General features: G+C 44.6%; 1 protein-coding gene across 6 annotated transcripts in view; it reads left to right on the top strand.

The window, feature by feature from the left end:
- MEIS1 (Meis homeobox 1) overlaps positions 1-23,649 on the top strand; it is a 435,557-nt gene that overhangs the window by 370,244 nt on the left and 41,664 nt on the right. For all 6 annotated transcript variants that reach the window (XM_083828213.1, XM_083828212.1, XM_083828211.1 and 3 more), the window contains one exon: positions 14,919-15,064. In XM_083828213.1, coding sequence (XP_083684339.1) covers positions 14,919-15,064 — 146 coding nt within the window. The remainder of the gene's footprint in view (positions 1-14,918; positions 15,065-23,649) is intronic.

Below are 23,649 nucleotides of genomic sequence, written 5' to 3'. Positions count from 1 at the left end.
TAAGGAGGGATGAATACGTGCTAAAACTTCGTCTTTCTTTAGGAAGGAAATTTTCGCTCCGTATGGAGAAGCAGGATAAAGTGTTTTGTGCTGCTGAAGAGCAGGGGATGGGTTTGGGCATTGCGTTTGTATGTGAGACTGTGTCCTCTGCAGCTCCTCAGCATTCCAGCATGGGCATCTCATGAAACTCATTGTCCTTGCTGACCTGTATTGGTCATATGCGGTATGCAAAAATCCAGACATGCATGGAAAAAAATATAAATATAAATATATATTTAATATTACTCCTGGGGAAGCTGTGTTTGTATTGTCATGCCTACCTCTCAGGAGGCCAGGTTTCATGCTTTCTCTACCATCAGGAGGTGGCTCGCTTCGTAAATGCGTGTGGTTTTTGGTGGGAGGTTTTCGCATGACTCTAGGAGCTGGGGACTTAAATGTAAAACCCAGTCGATGAGCTCCTGCAACTCGCTAGCAATGGTTCGCTCAACTTTCAGCTGAACAGCACCAAGGTCTCTCATGAGATAAAAGGCTCCGGGAGCGAAGACTTGAAACGAAATCTGTTGCCGAGTTCAGTTGGTAGGAATGGCCATATTCAAACAACTGGGGACTTGGCTTTGTTGTGCTGGTCGGGCGCGGGGCCCTTTGTCTGCCTGGCGCTGCAGCTGTTGGGACTTCTCTTCACGTCCCTTCCCTGGCTGCTTTTAAATGTAAAACCGTAGTTAAACCTATTTCCACTCCAAACTAACAAGATTCACATTCGATCCATTTAAGTGCACTAATATGCATTCAAAAAGGCTCATTTGTCCATTTTCCTTTGTAGTCATATCTGTAGCAACCCTCGCTAGCAGATGAGGTGTTGTTTTTGTGTGTGTGTGTCGTCGCTGTTTGATAATTTTTATGCAGAACGGTGAACTCTGATTTTTGTATCAAAGATGAGCAAGTTCCCTTTGGAGTCTGTCCCCCAAAAATACCTCCAGATTGTGAGTGGTGCCCCCAGAAACGTGAAATTCAGGGCTTCAAGTCCTTGCGAAGCTGCACTGCGAAGGCTGGGGCTGGAGCTGGGCTTGGAGTGCCGGAGGCTCGCAGGCATAGAGGGAGGGCAGGTTGCTGGCAGCAGCAGCACGGGCTTTCAGTCAGCACCTTGTCAGTGGCTCTTATCTGGGATCTTGAGGGATGGCTCTCGAGGGAAAGCTCCGGGGATGGAGCTGAGTGAGGTGCTTCCAGGGATGTCCCAGGGGGGCTTCCTTGTGAGCTGTTCTGCTTGCCGTCCACGAGCCATAACCTGCCCAGAGCCCTGCGGGGCCTCGGAAAGTTGGGCTTGCCAGCATGTTTGTTGGCTGCTCTGAGCCTTCAACCTCCTTATCTGCGGCTCGGCTCCCTGTCTGTGCCTGGTGGGGGGGGGCGCGTAGAAACTTGTGTTGTCTTTGAGCAAACGGAGACAGCGCCCGCTGGTCTGAACCTCCCCTAGCATGCTCATGTGCAACCTCAGGCTTGCAGAAAGCCTTTGGGGTTGGTGAAGGGGCGAGCACGAAGGAGAGCCTTCACGTGGTGATGCAGGCAAGATCCTCCCCAGGTCTATTTTCTCTTGTTCGGGTCACTGCATAGACCGTTTCCATTGTAAATACGGATGTTGTGTCAAAATCTTTGCCATACAAGTTGTTAAATAACACATAAGTAAGAATGCTTTTTAGCTGAGCTTTGAATTTCAGCCTGTGGTTACAGATGAAAATCTCCGTCTTCCCTTCTCATTTGCCTAAACCGCAAATTGCAGGTGAAGCTGGTCAGGCAGCTAAAACAAATGACAAAACTCAAAGTTGCTTTGCATAGAAAATGGCAGTGTGATTAGCAATGGTTCAGAGGCTGGCATTGTTGGTGCCTGTTCAGATAATTGGCAGATATTTGTGAAAGCGTTTTCCTGTCTCAAGAGAATCGCCAGTTTTGGCATCAGTAACTATTGCTCTAGCATTGCAACGAAAAAGAGTGCGAGTGTGTGGCTGGGGACTTCCTTTTGTGTCCGAAAAGGCTTAGTGACCTAGTCTGGAGACTGAGGTGCCTGCCTCCAGGTTGTAAGTGGTCAGCCATATGGCAAAAGTTGTGTATGGTTGAGGCAAGGGGTTCACAAACGAGTGGAAAATTGCATTTCCATTCTGCTCAACATGTGATGAGTTTGTTAGAAGAGACCCTTGTTCTAGTGACAGTCCAAGCTGGAAATAGTATTTACTAGGATTTATTTGACTGTCACTGGGGTTGAATACCAGTTTGCAAGGATTTTCTTTCCCTTTTAGCCACGTCTGAGTGCGTGTGTACCTATATTACAAAACCATCCTGGTGTTCATCAACACAGACCCCTGAAGTTTTGCCTGCCTCTTTCAAGATGCAGTGTGAAAGGACTGCTCTGATTCATGTTTTTCGGGGATATTATTCAGACCTCAGAACTGATACTTCCTTAGCCAGTGCCAGAAAGCCCTTTCTGTGGTTTCAGTCCACTTTTCTTTAGCAATTAAGGATCAGGTGGCATTAGAGTAACAACTGGTTTTAATAGCCACTTTAGCCACCTCCGTGGTGGGGAGGAAGCGTGCAGGGCTTCTGTAGAGCCTGGGAGCTCTGCGGCATGACCTCAAGTGACCAGACACACAAACCAGTGAGACTCTTGGATGGAAAGGTCTGCATCATCCAAACTGCGCTGACTCCCGTCCAAGAACACGCTGTTTACCTGTTCCTTCCAAATTGGTTCATTTTCTGCAAGCCCGAGATGTGATTTTTCTGCTTATCTCAGTGCGACTTCAGTGGTTTTAGTGCAACTGCTCTAAAGGCGTAGCTGTAAGGTGAGGACTGGGGGTTTTGTTTCAGTGACTGAAGCTGAACATTCCCACTATTGATCTGTATTTTCGCCTTCAGTATGTCTGAGGATATTTATGTATTAATCCACAAATATGCAAGCTGACCACGCCAATCAAAAGCAGTAAACCTTACCAGTTATCTCCAAAGTGCATCATGTTGAAGGCAAAGTCTGAAAATGGACTGCCATGAGCATGAAGCAGCCAAGCTTCTGTCTGGCCTCCAAGATGGGTACCCAGACCTTGATTAAGGGTGGGGTTTTCCCTATCCTAATAAATAGATTTTGTCTGGGGGGGCGAGAGGTAGAAAGAGAAATCATATTTGTCCAGTGCTAAATAAAAGGCTATTTATGCCTACTACATTGGCAGAATTATTCCAGAGCAATTCATCCATGAGAAAATGTGATCCTTGTGTCAGTGCCAAGGTCAGTGAGACCTATGGTGATCTGCAGAATACGGGCAGGTCATCCAAGTTAAATCTGCCTAGGGGCTGACTTAGCTCACACACCACATTTTTTCCAAGATTTATAAAAGCAAACATCTTCTATAGATGAAGGCATGGCTGAGGGTGTGGTGAATGCTCTCCTTTGAGCCAAGGCCTCCTGTTTTTCCTTTCTCCTTTCCAGGTTGCTCCTTCCATTTCCTTTCCATTCTTCTCTCTTCCCAGCACTTACAGGATGCTTAGAAAAGTCGGTCTTTCCCTTCATGCAGTGCCTGTAAAACCCTTCTAGCTCATACTGCATGCCCAGGAAGGACACCAGGAAGCTTCTGGTGTTTGAAGAGGAGCAGCATGTGCGTGGTGTGTCCTCACACAGAATTTATTGGTTGAGAAGCAGGTCTTTGGGTGGTGGGGAGCAGGACTGTTCTTCCTTCTGCTCTGTACCTGCCTACAGGGGGTGGACACCTATGTTTTTTAGCCTCCCAAAAGCTGACGTTTTCTTTAGCTTCCCTGGTTACTCATTTATGTCATATAAAGTACATCATGTAGCGAAAAGCATAGAATATCTTTCTTACTACGTTTGTCTACTACCCCTTCTGTTACTATTGGAGATAACAGCAAACCATGTGAATTCAAAATGAAATCTTTTTGGCCTGTCTTTTGAGGGTTGCTTGAGCTCTGTTCTGTTTGTTTTAAGACAGTTGATGGCTTTCTTCTAAGTTGTGTCTTTTCTTTGACCTTTGTGTGAGATTTTGGTTGAGTTCTGACTGAGAAGGAATGGAGCCAAAGAGAGATTAACTGGAAATGACCGAGTTTCCTCCCTCCCATCCTTCATCCCTCTCGCAGTGGGTTCCTATCTTTGATGCCATTAGATGTAGTGACATAAACAGTACTCAAATTCTGGGGCACACCAGAAGTTTTACCCTTTCTTCCCATCAGTTTGCCTATTCTAGGTAGAGCCAGGTAGCTAATGTCTAGGAATATGTAGTGATGGAAGATGAAAGAGGTAAAAATAAGGCACGTGGGTACCTGTAGGTCATACTGAAGTGAAGTTTTTGTGTGTCCAGCATTGATCTGACTTTGTTTTCCTGTTCACTGCATGTTTTGGACCCTCTGAGATGTTTGCTTCCAGATGATTTGCACTTTTGTTTGTTTGTTGTAATTTGAAAACAAACAAACAAACAAACAAAATTATGTTTGCTCTGGAAGACATAGCAGAACACCAGAAGCTGTGATAGAAAAGTCACAGGAAACCAAAACCATAGCAGTGACACGGATCTGTTCAGCTGGAGCCCAAGGGGACATGCTAACTCGGTAGGACTGAAGTGTCTGATGGAGCTGCTGGTGCCGCATGCTCCTGGGTCAGAATGTGAAGGTTGTTCGGGCTTGGTGCTGAGTTGGTCAAGACCACATCCCTGTTAATGCTGTTTGTCCAAAGGGTCCCTCCAAGCCGTCTCGAGCGTTCAGGATCTGCTGACTGGGCTGGGTTTGTGCCATCCATCTGGATGCACTGAGGCTGTGTCCCAGGCTGCCCCTTGGTGCCTCCCCACCTCCCTGCACCCAAGGAATGTTAATGGAGGTGATACAGTAAATTCCAAATTTTAGGGAGACCGTGGTGGTAATTGCATAATCACCTCCCAAGTGTGTAGAGCAAGGGAAGTCTGGGCAGTTGGGCAGAACAAGCAGCCGTCTTCTCCAGCAACCACTGTTGAAGACAACTTCAGGGCTGGCGCTGCAGCCCTAAAGCCCGACTTCAGGTTTGTTTTTCCCATTGTAGCCTTTTTTAAGCACTACCTCATCAGAGTAGCTTTGCCTTTTGTGTTGGAGAGGGACATTCAAATGGAAGAAAATTTGGTGTGAGCTTTGCCTCTGTCAAATCTACTTATCTTCTTTTGGCTTCTGCACCTCCTTCCCGAGAAGCAGCTTTCCGCTATTGTCACCAGCCCTCCAGAGCGACCAGCTTTTCCTGGAAGAACAAGAGAGTGGATTTAGGGCACTGTCAGCAAGGAGCAGTGGGGATAGCCTAAGAAAAACACTGCTAATTCTGTCTACACTCTTTCCTTAAACGGTCTGACAGGGGGCTTCTTATTTTGTAAGGTATTTTCCTGAGCTCGTTACACGTGTGCTAGCAAAAGGCTTCGTCTTTGGAGGGTGAAGCAGGTTTCTTTTGAGCATCCCGGACACTGCTGGCACAGGGTGAGGGGAGGAAACTCACAGCGAGTCCAAAAGCCGTCCATTTGGTCATGATCACAACTCTTTCCTGCATTTGCTCAGAGAAGAGGAGGGTGAGTGTTTTGGGTCCAGCTCCTGCCGTGTTCATACAGAGCTCAGGTACTGGAAGATTCCTGCGTCCTTGTCGTCCTGCCTCCCTCTGTCCAGTAGTTTCGGCCACCACACGGGTATCTGACTTCTACCCGACCTCACAGTCACTTTGTGGAAGTAGTTCTTCTAGGTGGACGTGGCAGCCCCCTTCTCTGCCTCCTTTTCGATGGCTGTGAGATACGGGGATCTGCAGCGGGAACCAGCAGTCTGGCTCACAAGGGATTTTGGATTAACCCTCCATAACAATGCAAAACTTGTCTCCCTCTCGTTTTAGCTATAAAGAAGTAATTTCTGGCTTAAGTTTAAAGCCAGGTGTCTTTTCACTAATTATCCAATCAAGACATTTCAGTGGCTGGAGTTTGAGTAAGGGGCTGTTGCAAATGGACCTTTATAAGATTTTGTAAGATGATGGATGTTTTTTGGAGGCATTAGCAATGGCGGTGGAGATGTTGTTGCTGTCAAAAGGCAAAAGGTAGATTGTGGGGGGTCACTTTTTTTCTCATTCCTCTTATTTCTGTATTTGATAGCTGCAGAGTGACTGCTATGTGTAGGGAAATGGAGCACATGGCGCTGCCATGGCATGCAAAGGGGAGTTTAATGTCAATTTTCTTTGAATCATGCCTTGCTCTTTGTTGGCAGATGCTCCTGATTGAGGGGAAGAAGATTTTTTGTTTGTTTGTTTTTACTACTCTTTTAAAGTATGAGTGGTGGAAGTAGAAGAAAATGCACTGCATATAAGCAAGAACTTTTTCACTTGAAACAAAACACATGGGAACTTCCCACTGGAAATGTTTTGCGTGGACTCGATAGGTCGGGAATCTTGAGCTGCCCACCCCACATCTAGACTAAATTTCTCCTATTCGTTATGGTTATATGACCCCTGTGACATATGGGATCCAGTCCTACAAAAGAGGATTTGGGGCAAACAGCATCTGAGCTACAGTTTCTTCAGGGCACACTGCAGCTTGGGCCAGCATCGGTTTGTCTGGAATTGGCCCAAAAGAAAATGCTTTAGACTGGCTCAACAAACCCAAGCGTTTTGGTTTGTGGCAGCCAACAATGAAATGTTTTCTTTTGACTTTTTTTACTTTTTTTTTCTCAATAGAAAAATCTGATTTTGAATGGTTTGGGCAGTGTCAAGGTTTTGGCACGTATTTCCTGTTGTAAAACATGAAATCTACAGCATTGCCTCTTCTGGAGGAGGCATGCTGGCAGGGCCCAGGGCAATTTAGCTCCGTTTAAGGAAAGAAGCCTATTTAAATGCTCCACTGTAATAAACTGTTTCCACAGATAATGCGTCCCTTAGTTTATACCAAATATGCTTCTGATCTTTGCTTTTGAGCCTCTTATAGCTGCTTGTGCTCAGTCCAAGAGTCAGGTGTCTTACGGGCTGGATAAACACAAAGATAGAGCCAGTTGTTAAGGAGCTATAGAGATTTACAGAAATTGACCTCTTGGCTGTTTGGGGTATTAGTTGGGCATGTTTCCCCTGGCAGAGCAGTCCTGTGCTCCTCCTGCTGCTTCTTGTGCTCCTACTTCATAAGTGAGCAAGTCCAAGCAAATCCAGCTGTGGATTTACCTGCACGTCAGCCCCTTGTGGTTGACTTGTCCTGGAAAACACAGCTGGTGGACACTTGGCTGGGAAGGCCAGCTCTCCAGCTGAGGCTGGAGAGAATACATTTCAAAAAAGACCAATAGTTGAACAAAACAGAGAATGACTGAGAAACAGCTTTTCCCAAGAAGCGGTAGGGTCGCCGCAATGGCTGTTAGGTTAAAAAAAAAAGTTTAAGCTTTTTACAATTCTCAGTTGAAGCAGGATGTTTTTCTGTTTAACTAGATACTTTTCTGTAGGGTATTTGCTTCCAACTGCTCAAAGTAAACTTCTGTAGCTGGCAGAAGAAAGTTGTTTGCTTCCCATACAATGAATTGCTTTCTTTTTAATATTTCATACGGAGCATAGATGCTTGGCTCCAGAAATATCTCACAACTTACTCATAATAGTGGAGTTTTGTGAACCCTATTAAGAAGTGCTGCATTGTGCCGAAGAAGGAGGTTTCCTTCGTTTTAGCTGTAAAAAGCTGCCGAACAAATGAAAATGAGTAAAATATGTGTTTTTTTTTCCCCTCCCCTATTCATCAATGCTGTTTTTACTCTTTGTGTAGACAGCTAATTTGCTCGTTGTTTGCCTGAAGGGAATTCAAGTCAAAAAGGAGGATCGAGTTACTAGAAAAAGGTGCTCCTGTCTCCAAAGAACAAAGTACAATGATTCAAGGGAAAAACTTTGAAAATTTGTCAAATGCCAGGGTGTAATTTATCCTTGTCCAGGTTACTCCATCTATGAATATTTGTCTAGGATATTTTTGCAAACGTTTCCTCTAGTATCTAGTAAATATGGATACTATCTATGACTGACAACCTCCTACTGTTTACATCATGGTCTGAATCGTTGCATGAAACATGCGATGCATCTCCTTGAGAGATGCGTGCAAACCCAAGTACAACGGTATTTGTTCCTCGCTAATGTTCATTTTCAACCTTGTTGTTCCTCATTAACTTTTTATTAAGTATATTTGAGAAGGCTTTTTCCTTAAGGAATAAGAAAAAATAAACCTGTCCCTTGTCAACACCGTATTTCAAATTCACAAGCACACCTTCATCATCATTTTAAATCCCTTTTGGGACTGCTTCATAGCCCGTTGAATGCACCAAGATGATTGCCATTGACCTCAGGAGGTCCTGAAGTGGGCTCTTCCATCAGATCTGACTAATCGTGGTTCCAGACTAACAGAAAATGTTTTTCCCAGTAAAGAAATGGCACGCCTACTTTAAGTGTTCTGATGTGCCATTTTTCTTGTAGCCCCATCCTCAGCTTGTGTGCCTTGCTTGGTTATTGGCAGGTTGAGAGGAGTTATAGTGGGTTACTGCTATACTTGCACATGTGGGTAAATTTTAAAATAATGTATTCTGGGGAAATCTACTAAACTGACAGGCCTTGTCATGTGGATAACTGGAAGTTAGGTACATAGGTACAAGTTGGCTTAGCAGCTGGACATACATCTCCAGACCATGCCAGTGCCTCCCAGCTCTATCCTGGCATACCCGAGCATTGATCCCTTCGTGCTGCTCACATTTCCTCCTTCCCCTCCTTGCTGTAAGGAGGAATGATCATTTCTGATAGTTTATTTGCTCTGGTACATTGGTAGGCAGGAGTATAAGCCACTCTGGCTCACCTCAAAGCCATTCGGGTATAACTTGTGCTCACCAAGTCCTTTGAATTGGAGCTGGTTGTCAGAAAACAATCAACCAAAAAACCGCTCCGTATTCTTTGATTGCCCAAGTCCATTCAATATTGGTGGTGTGAAATGGCAGTTCTTGTTTTAAGTCCACGAACAGCAGGTTGTGGCATGTCTCTTTCACTCTTGGTCCTGTTTTACAAAAAAACAACAACAAAACAACACCTTATTGCATCCTTGGATCTGCTTTCTGAGAGTTCATAGTTCGTACCTTATAGGAAAATTGCATTTCCCATGTAGACCTGTTCTTGCTCGGTGGAACGTCAGCATGGTTGGTGTGTGGATATCTAGCAAACTAAAGATGTGTTTCTGTAAAGGGGTGGTATAGGTAAAGGTGTAGAAATTACAATAGTTATTCTAAGTTAGCACAGAGCATTGAAGAAAGGTTATAGAAAGTCATTTTGCCACTTATATCTCTCTAGTACATTATGTTACTCAAAGTTATTAATGAATCTTCCTTTCCAGTAACTGGAAAGGTTACCTAACCATTTTGTGTTCTGGGAGGGGTTAAAAGAGAAAGGAACTAACAGAGCTGTGGCTCACCAGTGAACTGTTAAATATTTGGCTTAGACGATGTAGGATTTCTCCTCCTAACAAAAGCAGGAATTTGAGGAACTCATATCTAAATGCATTTTAAAGAAAATGTTAGTAGAATTAAAGTAATAATCACACTACTGAAAAGCCCACCAACTTGGGGGCACCATATTGGGTGTTTCTGTTCATAACACCAAAAACATTGCAAGCCTAGCGCAGAAGACAATAGTTTTTGTCCAAAGTCAGCGGATATTTAAATTATATTAGCTTATTAAACACGGAAGTATGTGCAAACCTTAAAGTTCTTCCAAAAGCCTGAAGCTACTTTTAACAGGAGAGATTTGGAAGCATAAAACTAAGTTCAGCTTAGGGAGCTTGGAGCCTCTCAGAGAAAGCTGGTTCAGCTCTCTCTTAATGGAGCCACACAGTCCAGGGTGCACTTAAAAGTTGCTCTGGGTCTTTTGCAGGGCTTTGGGGGGCATTTCTGGCACATTCTCTCCTGTGAACTCCTCAAAGCGATGGATTTAGATGCTTATCTAGAAGTGGACTGTAACAGCTGTGAAGTGGGTCGGGGGGCCGTGCTGCTCTAGGCCCCGCTGTGAAACCGATGCCCTCCTCTCGGCCCGTCCCAGCAAACCGAGCCACTACCGTGGGCCAAACAGCTCCTCACTTTTAAAAAGCAGGCTTTTTAAGAGTCACATTTATGCACATTTATGATATAAAAGTATTTGTAGGGCATATACAGAGTTGGTCACGAGATGGGGCTACTTGTAGTGAGAAATAACTTGTTGCGTCCCTTTGGTGAAGATATTCGTTGTGGGACAGCAATAGTCGTCTCTTTGCTGCTCAGATTTGAAGGAAAGGTGTTGTTGATCTGAAGAGCCACATTAATTCTCAAGTCAGGAGTGTACTAGGATGTGTCACGGACAGGGAGCCAAATTCTTCTTGCCTTTGCTCACGAGTAGAGACCGTGGTAGGGCAGTTTGTGGGTAACGCTGTGTGTTGCATACACATACACACCATACCGCCTGTGCCACACAGCTGGTGGGTTTGGTCATTCGTTTCCGCTCCAGACAGATCCAAGCCCTCAAAAAGCCTCAGGAGCATTTTAAACTTGATGCAGGTGAGTAGTTTCCTTGAAATCAGAGAGACCACCCCTAGCGCATCACGTGTAAGCGTTTGAAAGGCCGGGGTTATGAGGACATCCGAATTTCCAACCTTCCCTGAGCTGGAATTGGGACCAAGCTATGCTATTCTCCCTGCCCTTCCAACACTGCAGGGCCTGAGGTTTAGCTTTGGTTCAGTGTGAAGCCCAGGGAGAAGTTTTCCAGTTGCCTCTTAATTTTTGCAACAGCGACCAGCAATAGACGTGAGCACATGCGCAATGTTGCTTTCCAGAAGTACCTATTTTGCCAACAAAGGTTTATGGCAGATCACCCGTGACAAAGAGAGCATTAACGGCTCGAGGAGCCGCTATAAACTCCGTTGCCCTTTGCTGCTTCTGCCTCCAGTTTTGGGGAGCGGGAGGGGAAGGGAAGTTGTAGGAGGCAACCGCGGAGAGGAGGGGGACGCGAGTGAGAGGAGCCCCTGCTGGCATGGCCTGCCTGACCCATTCAGTGGCCTGAATACGATAAATGCTGCTTTATCCCGTCTTGAAAGGAACAAGATAGCGCGGCCTAAATGCCTGGGTGTGCTTAAATAGGCAACTGTGGGACGTTTGAGTGGAGCGTGTTTGAAATCCGAGCTGCCTGGCAGCCCGGGAGCTGCCACAGGTCACCTGCCTCGCTCCATGGGGACGGGCCCAGGTCCCGCAAGAAATCGTCCATGGACGAATTGTAGTACAAATTCCTTTCTTTGTCGGTTGGCCTCTTTCACTAGACCATGGCCTATAAAATTTAGTAAAAACAATTCTTAAATATTATTTGAAAGGGCGAATGGCCACGCTGAAAGGTTTGACAGTTTGACATATAGCGCATGGTTTTGATAGCTCGGAAGGCAGAGCGTGGAGCCGAGGCTCTCCTCCTGCTTGTTACAGCCTCGGTGGTTTTTAAATATTGTCTAGTTGCTGTGCAGGGCGGCTGCGCTCCCAGCAGCCTGACAGGCAATGAGTCTGCTTCAGTGATCTTAAATCCTTTCAGACTAATTTGTGAGAGAGCAGAAAAACAGCTAGCACCTTTGGATTCAGCGCTCGGAACCGGAGAATCAGGTATTGCCAATTAAAGCGCCATTTCCAGCGATCATATCAGGACAGATTACTTGCAGTTCCTCTGATAATGTCAGGCGGTGCCTAAAGAGAAGGCAACTGGGAGCTCCTCCACAGACAAAGGACCCGAGCGGACCAAACTCATCAGTGGCCTAGGCCAAGGCAGCGAGGACCAGATTGCCGCGTTAGGGCCGTGCATATGTGCAGCGCAAATGCAAGCAGCACGCCTGCTCTGCCCCCGAATAGCCACGGGCCATTTTTAAGAGCCTCTGGCCCCTCAGTCACTGGCCTACTAGTTAATTGCCACACGGACTTGGTGACACATGGGCAGATAATATGACATTTTCGGTTTCTGTCACTAGCAAACGCCACGGCGTTGCTTGCACTAGTTGCTAAGAAGCTGTCAGAAACCATTAGCAGCTGGCTAAAGCTGCCCTATGGCATTTCCTCATGGCATCAGCAAAACAAGCATAAATCACCCAGCGGAGCCTCCCGCTATACTAATGAGGCTGTAAGCTTGTTTATGGACTAGCATCATTTCTATGATTATTTCCACCTTTTCAGTTTGCCTTCATTTGGCGGCGGGAGAAGTCAACTTCAGGAACAAAGTCGCTGCTGACATTTTACAAATGCGGTTCGTAGCTGCTACCGTGTGGCTGGTCAGTGGTTCTTCAAGTTTGTTTAGTGATCTTTGAAAAGAGGGGGAAGAAAAGGGGAAGGGGGTGGATCTCTGGAGACCTCACAGAGGTGAGCATATCAAGTTGCAAAGTAGATGGAAATACTAAAATCCACAATTGACCATTTAGACTTCTCTCTGTGGTTTAGTCTTTACAGGATCAATTTTCAATTTAAAAAAGTGGAAGAGGTTAAACAATTTATAAAAGTCTACTGAAGAATTTGCTTTTAGGATAGCCGGGCGCTTTATTATCCACTCTCCCTTTCACTTTCTCTGACTTGGGTCGGACGGGGCCAGGGTTTATTGTTTTAGGCTTTTCTGAACATGCACCAGTATTTACACTGGATTGAAAGCATTTGCTTCCAATGAAAATCTTGTCTTAGATTACAACCCAGCAGTGTAATTTCCCTCCCAGATGGGAGTAAAGTAGCAGTATTTGCCTAAAAACAGTAGGAAGAACAAACTGTGCATTAAGCCAAGGCTGTTTTTGGCTTGAGCTAATGATGTAACAGAAACCTTTTATTTGGGATAGGTCACTGCCAGGGATTGAAGGAGGTGATCTGGCTCGCGCTTGAAAGGTTTCTCCATTGTATCTACATAAGTCTTCACTTAAAAAATCCTGTTCCTAATGCTTCTGCTTTCATACAGCAGAAATAAACAGGAAAGGTTCTGGGGAGTGTTATAGGTGGAATGCAGAAAGCTTTTCCTCCCCTAATGGAGGATATAATTCAGGTGCCCCGGAGGCATGCTTTCAGGAATTCTCTTGCCCGAGGTAATGGGAAGCTCAGGCTGCTTTAAGGCCTTGATTATCTATTGATGCACAAAGCTGGAAAAAAGTCATCTCCCTTGGATTATAGTAGATATTTCCATAAATTATCAATGAGTCCTCCTCCCGTCAGGCACGAGGCAATGCCTGCTAAATTAATCTGAAGGGGGTTTGAAATGAGGAGAGAGTGTATTTAAAAAAAAAAGGGGGGAGGACAATTGTAGGGAGGTGGTGAAAGGCAGTGTCATTAGGTTAGAAGCTTTTCATTTTTAATCAATGAATGCGTAATACTTTTCTTTTCCTTGTTTGCCTCTCTCAGACAGAAAGTGGATTAGCCCGTGGAATTTTAAATGCTGTTGAGTTGTTTCCTTTGCTCATGTTTCTTTTATGAATTATTATTTTATATGGTGAATTGCTTCTCTGTATAAAAGCCCTTTTTTTTACATACCGGGCTTTCAAAGAATTTATCGGATATCTGATTTCTTCATAAAAATCTTGTTTGTTTCTATAACTACTCAAGGTTACCATATCATTAAAGACACAGGCCAAGTCATAAGGATAATTATAAATTTGCCACAGTCAGTACTGTACTAAAAATATAATGCTAATAATAACTTTTTTTGTGCTGAAAGCTGTTTAACAAATCATAATTTTAACAGTCTACGTACTTAATTTTTGGTGGTGGTGGGTTTTTTTTGATCGCTAACAGAGATAGTTTTGATTCAGCCTAATTCAGATGACTTTCTTGATCATCCTTGCCCAGGGGTGTAAAAAACACTTGCCTAATAACATCACAACTCCATGCTGCTACAAATGCAGTGTCTTTAGAAGCCAAGCTATATGGTTCAAACCACATGCAGGGAATGAAAAGACTGAATTTCTATGTGGACTTGTTTATAAACTGCTTTCAGGGTTTGAAACAAAAACTGCATGCAAACTGGCTGGGCACCGCAACTTTTTTCGCCTTACACTGCTAGCCCATCAGCCCAGACCAAAGTTGGCTGCTATGCAGTTACATGCTCCTGTAGACATGCTGCTAATGTGATGAGAAGTGTCCGAGACCTTCTCTGCATTAAGGAAATTCATTTTGGATCAGTTGTTTAACGGGATCAGACACCTTGCATGGATGTGGCCCGTCAGCACAAAGCCGGGTGATAATTCCTACAATGTGTGTCAAATTGTACCTACTTATCCCAGTATGAACTGCTTTAGGCTGGGGCTGGGCGGAGGGGAGGCCAGTTAGCTAACCACGTCCCGTCAAAAAGCCAGGGTCCGTTGAACGTCTAGAAAAGACTTAACTGGTGGACCAATCCCGTGGTTGTTACTGAATTTGGGAAGAGAATATGATGTTGCAAGAGAGCTGCGTTCACACCCTTTTTCACATCCCAGAGGGGGACACGGCACCCAGCTTCGCACATGTCATGGGTATGGGACACCATTGATGCTTTTCTAATTGCCACCTCAGCCAAAATAGCTGATGGGGATTAATTTTGGGGAAGTGACCCAGTGTGAAGAAAAGCCATTTTTTCCATCTTTGCAAGCAGGATGCTTTGCACAAAAAAGATATATTTTTTTTTTTAGCATTTTTTGGTTTTGGGTTACAGTGCTGAATCCAGTGGCAGGAATGGCTGCACTGTCTTTCAGGGTAATCCAGAACTGGGCGGACACAGTCCTGAGACCCTCCCTCTCCCCATGTCTCTTCCCCCCCATCCCCAAACCCCTGGTGAATTACGGTGTTAAAGAATTTATACCTCATTTAAATATTCTTGCAGTTTATACCCAAAGCCAGGCTTCGGCTGAAGTATATAAAGGTAGCATAAGTCAAAATTTGATTCACTATATTTACAGGTGACGGCTTGGACAACAGTGTAGCTTCCCCCAGCACAGGTGATGATGATGATCCAGATAAGGACAAAAAGCGACATAAAAAGCGTGGCATCTTTCCCAAAGTAGCCACAAATATCATGAGGGCATGGCTGTTCCAGCATCTAACAGTAAGTGAACTCTAGATCACATATGCAAAATAAAACATGGAAAATGTCATAGTTGTAGTAGTCGTAGAAAGCAAAAATACATATTATGTTACTGACAGGCAGCTCAGGGAACTTTTCCGAGCAGAGTTGTTGCCTCTTTGCTAGATGCCAGGGGAAGAGCATGGAGCGTATGATGTTATGGTTTTGGGGTGGTTTTTTGTGTGTGTTGCTTTTAGATTTTTGGTTTGAGTCGCAGTTGTTAGCAGGACGTCACCACAAAGTGTGACTGAGCTTATACTAATAACCTTGGAGACCTGTCCTGCCCCGCTGTTCGCACAGCTGCAGCTCCCACTCGCTGACGTGGGAATCGCTGCTTCGGAGAAGAGAGCAGCCTTTGGGCCCTGGTTCTGTGCTCCAGAGAGCCACAGCAAATAATTGGGGAGCTTTAAAAACAAAGCACGAGAAAACAAAGACCTTATTCAGATGTTTGTCAGAGATAGTCAGAAGCTTCATGATGAAAGGTCTGAATGTATCTGGTTTAACAGAAAAGTATAATTTTTTTTTTGTGAGACGTTCTCATTCCCAGAGTGTAAGTTACCACTGTATTTAACATCATAAAGGGGTGGGGGGATGAGCAGCTATTTCTGTTGCCACAGCTACCTGTATTTATTTCTGGGATTAGAAATAAAAAGCTCTGGACAGGTGCACAGGGTTAAGCTGAGTGCTGGAGCTTCTTTGAAGGGTTTATATTGTGTACCACACCTACTAATGTTAGCATTTAGAAAAGTGTTTCTAATGCCATTCTTCTTTTTCATCAAATTATGGTGATCTGACACTGTGTTTTCATCCACTATGGGGATTTAAGCCTTTGGCTGGAGATTTTCTGTCTGCCTATCTGTGCCAGCAGGATAAGGCCCAGGCAAGGGGTGCCTGCAGTCTGCAGGCAGTAGCGAAGAACAGCTCTGGCCTCTAATCTCAGCAGTTTGACTCTCCCCCCAGCCCGTAGGTAGGGTCAGGGTGAAGCCAGCAGCCAGCCAACTTGCCCAGCCCCGGTGGAGCCCAGCCAAGGGCACGCTCCTCAGGCGGAGGAAGCGCTCACGCAGCTCACCCCTCTGTCCCCCCCCTGTGCCAAGAAACCAGATATCTGCCGTGACTCTTGTCAGCACGGGGATCAGGCAAGGAAATCCTGCCCCGCGCGGGCCCGGTTTGCTATGAATGAACCTTTGTGCCTGAGCACTCCTCCTCTGAGGCTGGAGAGGGCCTTGGATGTCTCCAGGTTAATCTCAGGCTCTACATTAGCTGTGCCTCAACTTTGCCAGCTCCTTAGCCCTGTCCCTGCTGCGTTCAGTGTAAGGCTCCCAGAGGCCCAGGTCCCCTGTGGTTTGGCGCAGACATGGTGGCTCCTCAGTCCTAGGTCTTCTCCCAGTTTGGGCTGACAGCCCGGTGTCTCTCTGCAGGTAGATGTGAGGTTAGGGGCGTCTCCCTCCAAAACATTCCATCCCAAAAGAGATGCCACGCCAGCAGCGATGCTCACGCCAGCGTGATGCAGCTAGTTCAGGTTCTGGTGTGAGGAGGTGCCCTGCAAGCTCTGCAGTCAGGACAGTGATGACAAGGCATGCCAGGGGACACTGAGCAACAGCACATCAGTCCCTGCATTGCCCAGCTGAGGAAAGGTGAATTAAGTAGGATATGTTACTATTGTCAATACTCATAGTAATTTTTCCTGGAAGCGGCCTGTTGCTGTGTTTCTGCTAGTAAATTAAACATCACCCAGGCCAGGAATGTTACTGTCTGTAACACTAAACTGCTTAAGCAGTCTCTGGCATGCTCTTAGCCTGGGCCAGCTACCACCCTCAAAACCTACTCCTGGGAGCAGGGCAGAAGGTAGCAGGTGTGATTCCTGAAAGCCCATGAGGAAGGAGCCCAGCCTTCACCTGACCCTGTGGCTGGCTTCCTGAACAGTGTGAGGACCAGAGAACAGACCCTGTTTCATCCGGATTAAGTGTAGGATGCAAATGGCTCTTCCCTCTTTTGCTGTGCGGTAATGGTATGCAAAAGAGAAATGAGAGTGCCAGCGGAGCTTGCTGCGGTGGTGGTAGGTGTCCCTTGGAGTCATGATTTGGGACCACCTTCTGCTTGTAAGGTGGCCCCTTCTCCTGGAAAGCTCAAGCACAGAACCCCCAGGACCTGTGCAGTGAAGGCATTGCATTTTCTACCTTACAGCCCTGAGCTAAAGCTTGCTTTTCGAAATCCGCCATCCCCTGTGCAGACTAAGTGCAGCCAGGTGAAGCACACAGCTTTACTGCAGGGCAGCTTCTTGTGGCAGCAACAGGGTCACTCCAGGCTTGTCCCATCCATCCAGTAAAGCAGAATTGGTTCCCACCCCCCAAGCCCAACCTTCTGCTAGGACCCTGGGACAAGCCTTTCAAAATGACTCTTGGTGGGGCCAGGGACAGTTAAAATGGAAGCAGGGCTGGACAACCTTGTAGGCTGCGAAGCCACCAGAGAACTTGTGCCCGCAGAAGAGCAGTGAGGCTTGTGCGTGGAGGAAGGTGTCCTCCAGCAGGCATGTTGATAACATGGGAAGAGCCAGCACCATAGTCAGCGCTAGAGCAACGTAGAGTGTTGAACAAGTGAGCTGCTTGGGGTGCTGTCCTTTCTGCAACCAAAAACCCAGCGTGCGAAGGTCTAGCGGGTAGTGGGGGTGCTCCCAGGCCCACACGAGGGCCCAAACTCTGCAGCAGCAGCATGAGGGCTTCCTGGGATGGAGGCAGGCTGATCTTCGGTACTCACCTGGCTGTAAATGTCTCTGCTGGCAGCCTGGGACAGATGTGTTGGCAACCACTGCCCCAGGATGTTGCTGTCAGTGGCTTTAAAAGGTGCAGGAATTGCTGCTTGGGTACGTAGAAAGAAACCCGATGACTGCTGCACACCCAGGCCCAAGTTATGGCTGCAATAAGGTCAGAGGAGCAGGGGCTGAGAGGCTGAGGAAATTAAGACTGCAGTTCATTTTTGGTTTTGGTCCTTGTGACTGCTCTTACATCCCTGAAAACTGGGGTGATGGTGTCCCCAGCTGGGCTTCACTGCAGGAGGGAGGTCATCCCGAGGAATGGGCAGCTGAGGAAACCGGAGATCCCCCGTCACTTATTTATTGATTGATAATTAGTGAGATCGATTGTTAGTCTTCCCTAGGTTGGACACAAGGTCCCCCTGAAGTGGGAGGGGAGGAGAGATGGGAGGTGGTTCTGTACAGGCGAGGGATGTGCCATGGCAGGTGATCTCCCCCTTTTACCCCCAGTGCTTAACCTGCCTTCACTTTCCCATCTGTGAAATGGCAGGGAAGCAACAAGCAGTGGTTAAAGGCAAAATGTGGCATCCCCTTGACCACTGGTAATTCCTAATCATGCTGTTATTTGGGAGCCCCCCTTTTCAGAGGCAAAAGATTTTTCTCACAATTATAATATTAATACACATCAGTGGCATGGAATTAAACAAAATAGACAGTAATTGCTGTGTCTGTCATATTAATGATTAATGGTTGGAAAGATTTAAAATAAATGTAGGTCTAATACAATCTTTTAAAAGTGTATAGGCTGGTTTAATTCCTCCTATGCAGTTATTTCATCCCAAAGACTATTAAGCCTTCCTCTGTGTACTGACTTCATTTCCTAAGGTTTGTCACTTAGTTCTCATTTTCCACTTAGGAGGAAATTCCTTTTTCTTTATTGAAGAAAAAATCAAATGCAAGGCCGTAGCCTCTCCGGTTGTTGAACTGTTTGGGCAATAGCTCCGGCTCAGTGTCATGCTGCAGCCCCCCATTATTTTGACTGATGTGCAGAGCTGAGTTGACGTATGCCCAAAGGGTAGGCAAGCGCTGTCCTCTGTGGACGCAGGCAGTATGCTCTGAAACACTTCAGGGGATAAATTCATCCAAATTGCCTTCCTTTTCTTCCCCCTGAGAATAGCAACAACAAAAATAAGCTAAAACAATACGAGAAGTGGTAGCCAGACTTACACTTAAGACTTTGCAGTTTTTATTTTTTAACCATTGCTATTCTGACTGAAGTTTTATTCATATCCGCGTCAGAATAGCTGCCTCGGTTGGCCATTAGTTAGGCAAAACATAGCTGTTGTTGAAATTTATGGTGGTAGATTATTACACCAGCCTGTAAATTTTGATGTTTGTGAAATTTGTTTTTAGGGAAATGCCGTAAATTTGAAGTGAGAGGCACAGTGTTTTACTATTAAAAAAAAAAAAAAAAAGGCTACTAATAGTTTGTTGAAGAGGTGAGGATGTCCACAATCTGTGGAAGCTGAGCTCAAAATTAGGTGGGATTTTTGGGGACGCATCAGGTGAACATTGAATGCCATCAGAGGGGCTGGGGCAAAGTGTTCCTGTGCTGGAGCTGGGCTCCACAAGGTTGCCCTGAGGGTAATTCCAGGGCGTGCTGTAGCATGGCAAAATTTTGCAGGCCCTCTTTTTTTTTTTTTTTTTTATTATTTCTTGGATCACTTTACATTCAGGGATCACATCTCACCACCATTTTTCAAGCAGATCTCCTCGCTGTAATGTATAGCCCTCAGCAGGGGTTGCAAAATAAGGGAAAAGCTTGGAGGAAGGGAAGGAAAAAAAATATTGCATACAACGAGATCTGTGTAAATTTACTTGTAGCAACAGGATTAGTTTCTGCTTCAACCCATAGTATGATTTTGTCCCAGCAATTGTACCTTTCTGTTTAAAACTGTTTAGGAGCAGGGAGTTTAGGGGGGTGTGTTTTGAAGTATTTTGTCCACTCATTGTGAATTCTGTGCACACTTTAAATCCAGGTTAATTTAAAATGTTGGGATTCAAACCTCATTTTGGGGATTATGCAATGTAATTAGTTTGTTACATGATGAGTGTTTGATGATCTTCACGTTCATCATCTAATCAGGCAAAAAAAAAAGGCAACAGAAAATTATAATCCCAAAAGATGTTTAATAACAATTTAAACTATTGAAGGCTTTATTTAAGTACATTAGGGGATTATAAGCTACTTTTTTTTAATGGTGCCAAGAGGTAGATTCAAGGACTTCAAACACCTTTTAAAAAACAAATTACCATGATTTAAAAAATGAATGGGCCTAGGATTTCTTTCATGTAAATCCCATAATTTAATCATTATTTTTAACTGCTTTTAAACCCATTTCCTTAAGAGGTTAAACCTTACTGAAATGGGAGACCAAGGAGAAACTAAAAGACATTGCTGAAATACGTTGACTTTACAGTAAAAATGAGTGTTGTTTTTTTTTTTTTTTCTTTTTAACGGTTATGTATCTGGATTTTGAACCTTTATTGATTGCCTGATACCATTTTAATAAGCAAGATAACTTTTAATAGACAATATGCAATCTATCTAGCAAAGCTGTTATTTGTGTAAAAGAATTTATTGGAGACAGGTATTTGAAGGAGACGCTTTTTACTTATCTAGATTCTCTTATAAGAGGCTGCATCTCTTCACAAGATGCTGTTCTGGTAGAAGAATACTGCCACACTGCTTATTTCAACATTTTTCATTTATATATGATAATTTTACAGGCTAACAACTTTTTAAGATAAGGTGGATTGCAAGTTGTCTCTTAATATCCCTCCAGGGTTATGAGGTCCTGCCTTGGGAGGAGCAGGGGCTTAATTTGGCTCCCATCCCCTCTCCGTGTTTGGAAAGGAGAATAGCGAGAGGGCAAAGGGGTACAAAACTAGGCTGCTGGAAACATAAAAAGAGGAAATGATTGGCCAAAACCAGAAAGGGTTTTCTTTGTTCTCCTCACTGGAAGGTTTGGAAATGTTAAAACAAACGAAGCCCCCCAAAAGCTTTCCCCATCGTACTACTTACAAGGACCCTTCATCTCTGTAACAGGGATCATATTCCAATATATTGGACTCCGAACGGGTTGGGTTTTTTTTTTTTATTTCCCCCTTTATCCCAAATACACAAGTCTCCTCTTTCACTTGATTTTATTGTGGGCAAAGCTGTAAAAATCTTTCTTCCACATCTGCAAGACTTCTTAGTGCCAGCTGTCCCGAATTCCTGGGAAAGCCAGGCAGTTTTGCTCTGGTCATCCGTGCACCTCTGTCCCCAGGAGCAGTGAATAAAAACAACATGCAGGTTGGTGCACAAGTCATGGTGAAGGGGTGTTCAGACAGTCCCTTCTGCTGGCAGAGGTGCGGTGGCAGTCGTCTTTAACGGGAGAAAAGAGGAAATTTTATTACGGGAGAAGATAATTATTCCGAGGCTCAGTCACAATTGAATTGAGAGCTCCAGAAAGGAGGACAAACAGGATTTAGGTAACTCGGTTTGAATTAACTTCTTAACCCTTGGGTTTGATGGAGCTCATGTACTGTCAAAACCTTAAGCATTTTTTTTAATCTTCGCTGAATTTGTTGCTTTGACCTGCTGTCCAGCCCCCATGGACTGTCCCATTTTCTAATGTGGGTGACTTTTGCTGTTTTTAAAGAAAACTGTTGTTTTCTTTGGCAGGAGGGGGAAAAAAGGCGATGGTGGCTACCCGTGGCAATGCTTCTGTTGCTCCACTTGTGTGAATTTCTAGAGTATTAAATAGTCAGCTCGGAGCTGTGCTACAAACCTTTGGTTTTAGACCAGAAAAGAAAAACACAGGGTCCTTTAGTCAGTTTGTTCAAGGAAACAGGATTCCTCGCTTAGGCTGTTCTCATGTACAGAAGTTTGATGTGGTCATAACATCTGCTTTCTCAGATCTAATTCAGTCTCATTTCTGATGAAGACAGTCACTGTGTGGTTTCAAACTGCAGGGTAGGAAGCATCTCGTCCTGAGCTTCTCGCCGATCTCAGGAAGAGCAGTGATCCAGGGAAGTGTTTTGGTTGAAATCAGAAGTAGCCAGCAGCCTGGGCTAGATTTTAGAGAGAGAGAGAGTGTTCCCAAAGGGCTGTCTTATCTTTTTCCCAGTCTCTACCTTGGAGGCACTGTTGTACTGATGTGGAAGCCACTAGCACATTAAAGAATTTGAATTATTCGGAAACTGCTGAAACACATTAGTATTTACACACCAGAAGAATTTCACATCCGACTAGAAGCAAGGGAATACTGAAAAGTTGAAACATGATAAACATTAATTCAGATGTCAAATTACACTTGCTCTGGTTGTACTAGAACTCCTTTTGTTTGCATAAATGCTCTCATAAATGAGTTTACCAGCAAGAATGTTTGCAGTAATAAGGATTTTTAAGTCAACACTAGATGCTTTGCTTTCTTCTCCATCTTCTCTTCTCTTTTCAAATTTGCAGCTGTGATATTTTGCATGTGTTACTTCATTTTTGAAACGAGCCTCTTCCAGTCAGTGAACAGAAACGTGTTATGTGACTTACTGTCTTTCTGCAGTCAGAGCGGCTGTATAAAATTCATGTATCGCATTTTGAAGGCGAGGGGGTGGGGGGTGGAATCTGACCACCAATTTGTAAATCTGGAAGTATCCACGGAAATATTTTGGCAAATAATTTGCAGTACTAAGTACACCAAAGGAAACAACAGTATCTTGGCAGGCAGTTTGTGAGCAGGAAATGAGGATAAATTCATGGGCTCGGTTGTTCATTATTAGCTGTTTGTTTAGCTTGTTCTCTAACACAGTTGCTACAAAAGAGTCGATGTTGATTATCAGATATGCTTATGTATATAAGTGCCAGTGTTAATTTTTTATTGGCAATCTCCTAACTCTTTAAGGAGTTTCACAGAGCAGCAGCGTAAGCTAGTGAGTGACTTAATCAGATCAGGTGAAGTGCCAAAATATGAGGCACCGAACCAGTTGGGCACATATCTGATGGGATGTGTTAATCTGCAGTGTAAGATAAGCTGCCTTTCAGATGGGGTCAGGTTTGGAAGGGGTACATAACGTTGTGTAAGATGCATTCCCTTGCTCTGGCATAGAATATCCTACGTCTGTTTGCGTGAACTTAACCCACGTCTGAATGAACCACAGTGCTGATATTGCAGGGAATAGGGTAGTGGGGAAATTGTTTGCCTGTTGTTCTCGGGACAGTCATGAGAAGTGAGTTGTTTTCTACCCGTTTTAAAAAACTTGCTTCTTCTTTCCTGCATTTACCTCCAGCTACACAGAATCTGTACTGTTACAGCTTACATGTTTTTCTCATTGCATACATCCTAGAAGCCCTAATTCCCAATATTAACCAGTTATGGTTACTGTATGCCCATCAAAATCTCCTGCAGAAAACTTTTTTTGTGGAAGGATTTTTTTTGTGATGGCATGCTAAATTTTTCCATGAACAGTGCTTTCCTTTCCCCCAAAATGCTCAGCTGAAATTCCATTATTCAATATATGAACAAATGTGTTGATCAGACTCACATTTGCACTTCTAGCTCCTCACCCTGTAACCTACAGCGATGCTAAATATATGTGTAGAGAGAAGGTAAGTAGGCAGAAAAGAGTTTAAGTTAATATGTAGTTATCTAATTTACCTCGTCTTTTGCATCATTTCCTGATTTAGACCCATAACACTTTGCAGAGTGCTCGTTTCACTTCAGTGGTGGGCCATCATTTTAATAAGGCAAGGTCTAGGAGACTTACCAACGGGTCT

This window comes from Anser anser (assembly GCF_964211835.1).
Source record: "Anser anser genome assembly, chromosome: 3".
Lineage (NCBI taxonomy): Eukaryota > Metazoa > Chordata > Aves > Anseriformes > Anatidae > Anser > Anser anser.
Note: the sequence above shows the minus strand (reverse complement) of the source record. Positions and strands in the feature narration are given on the sequence as shown.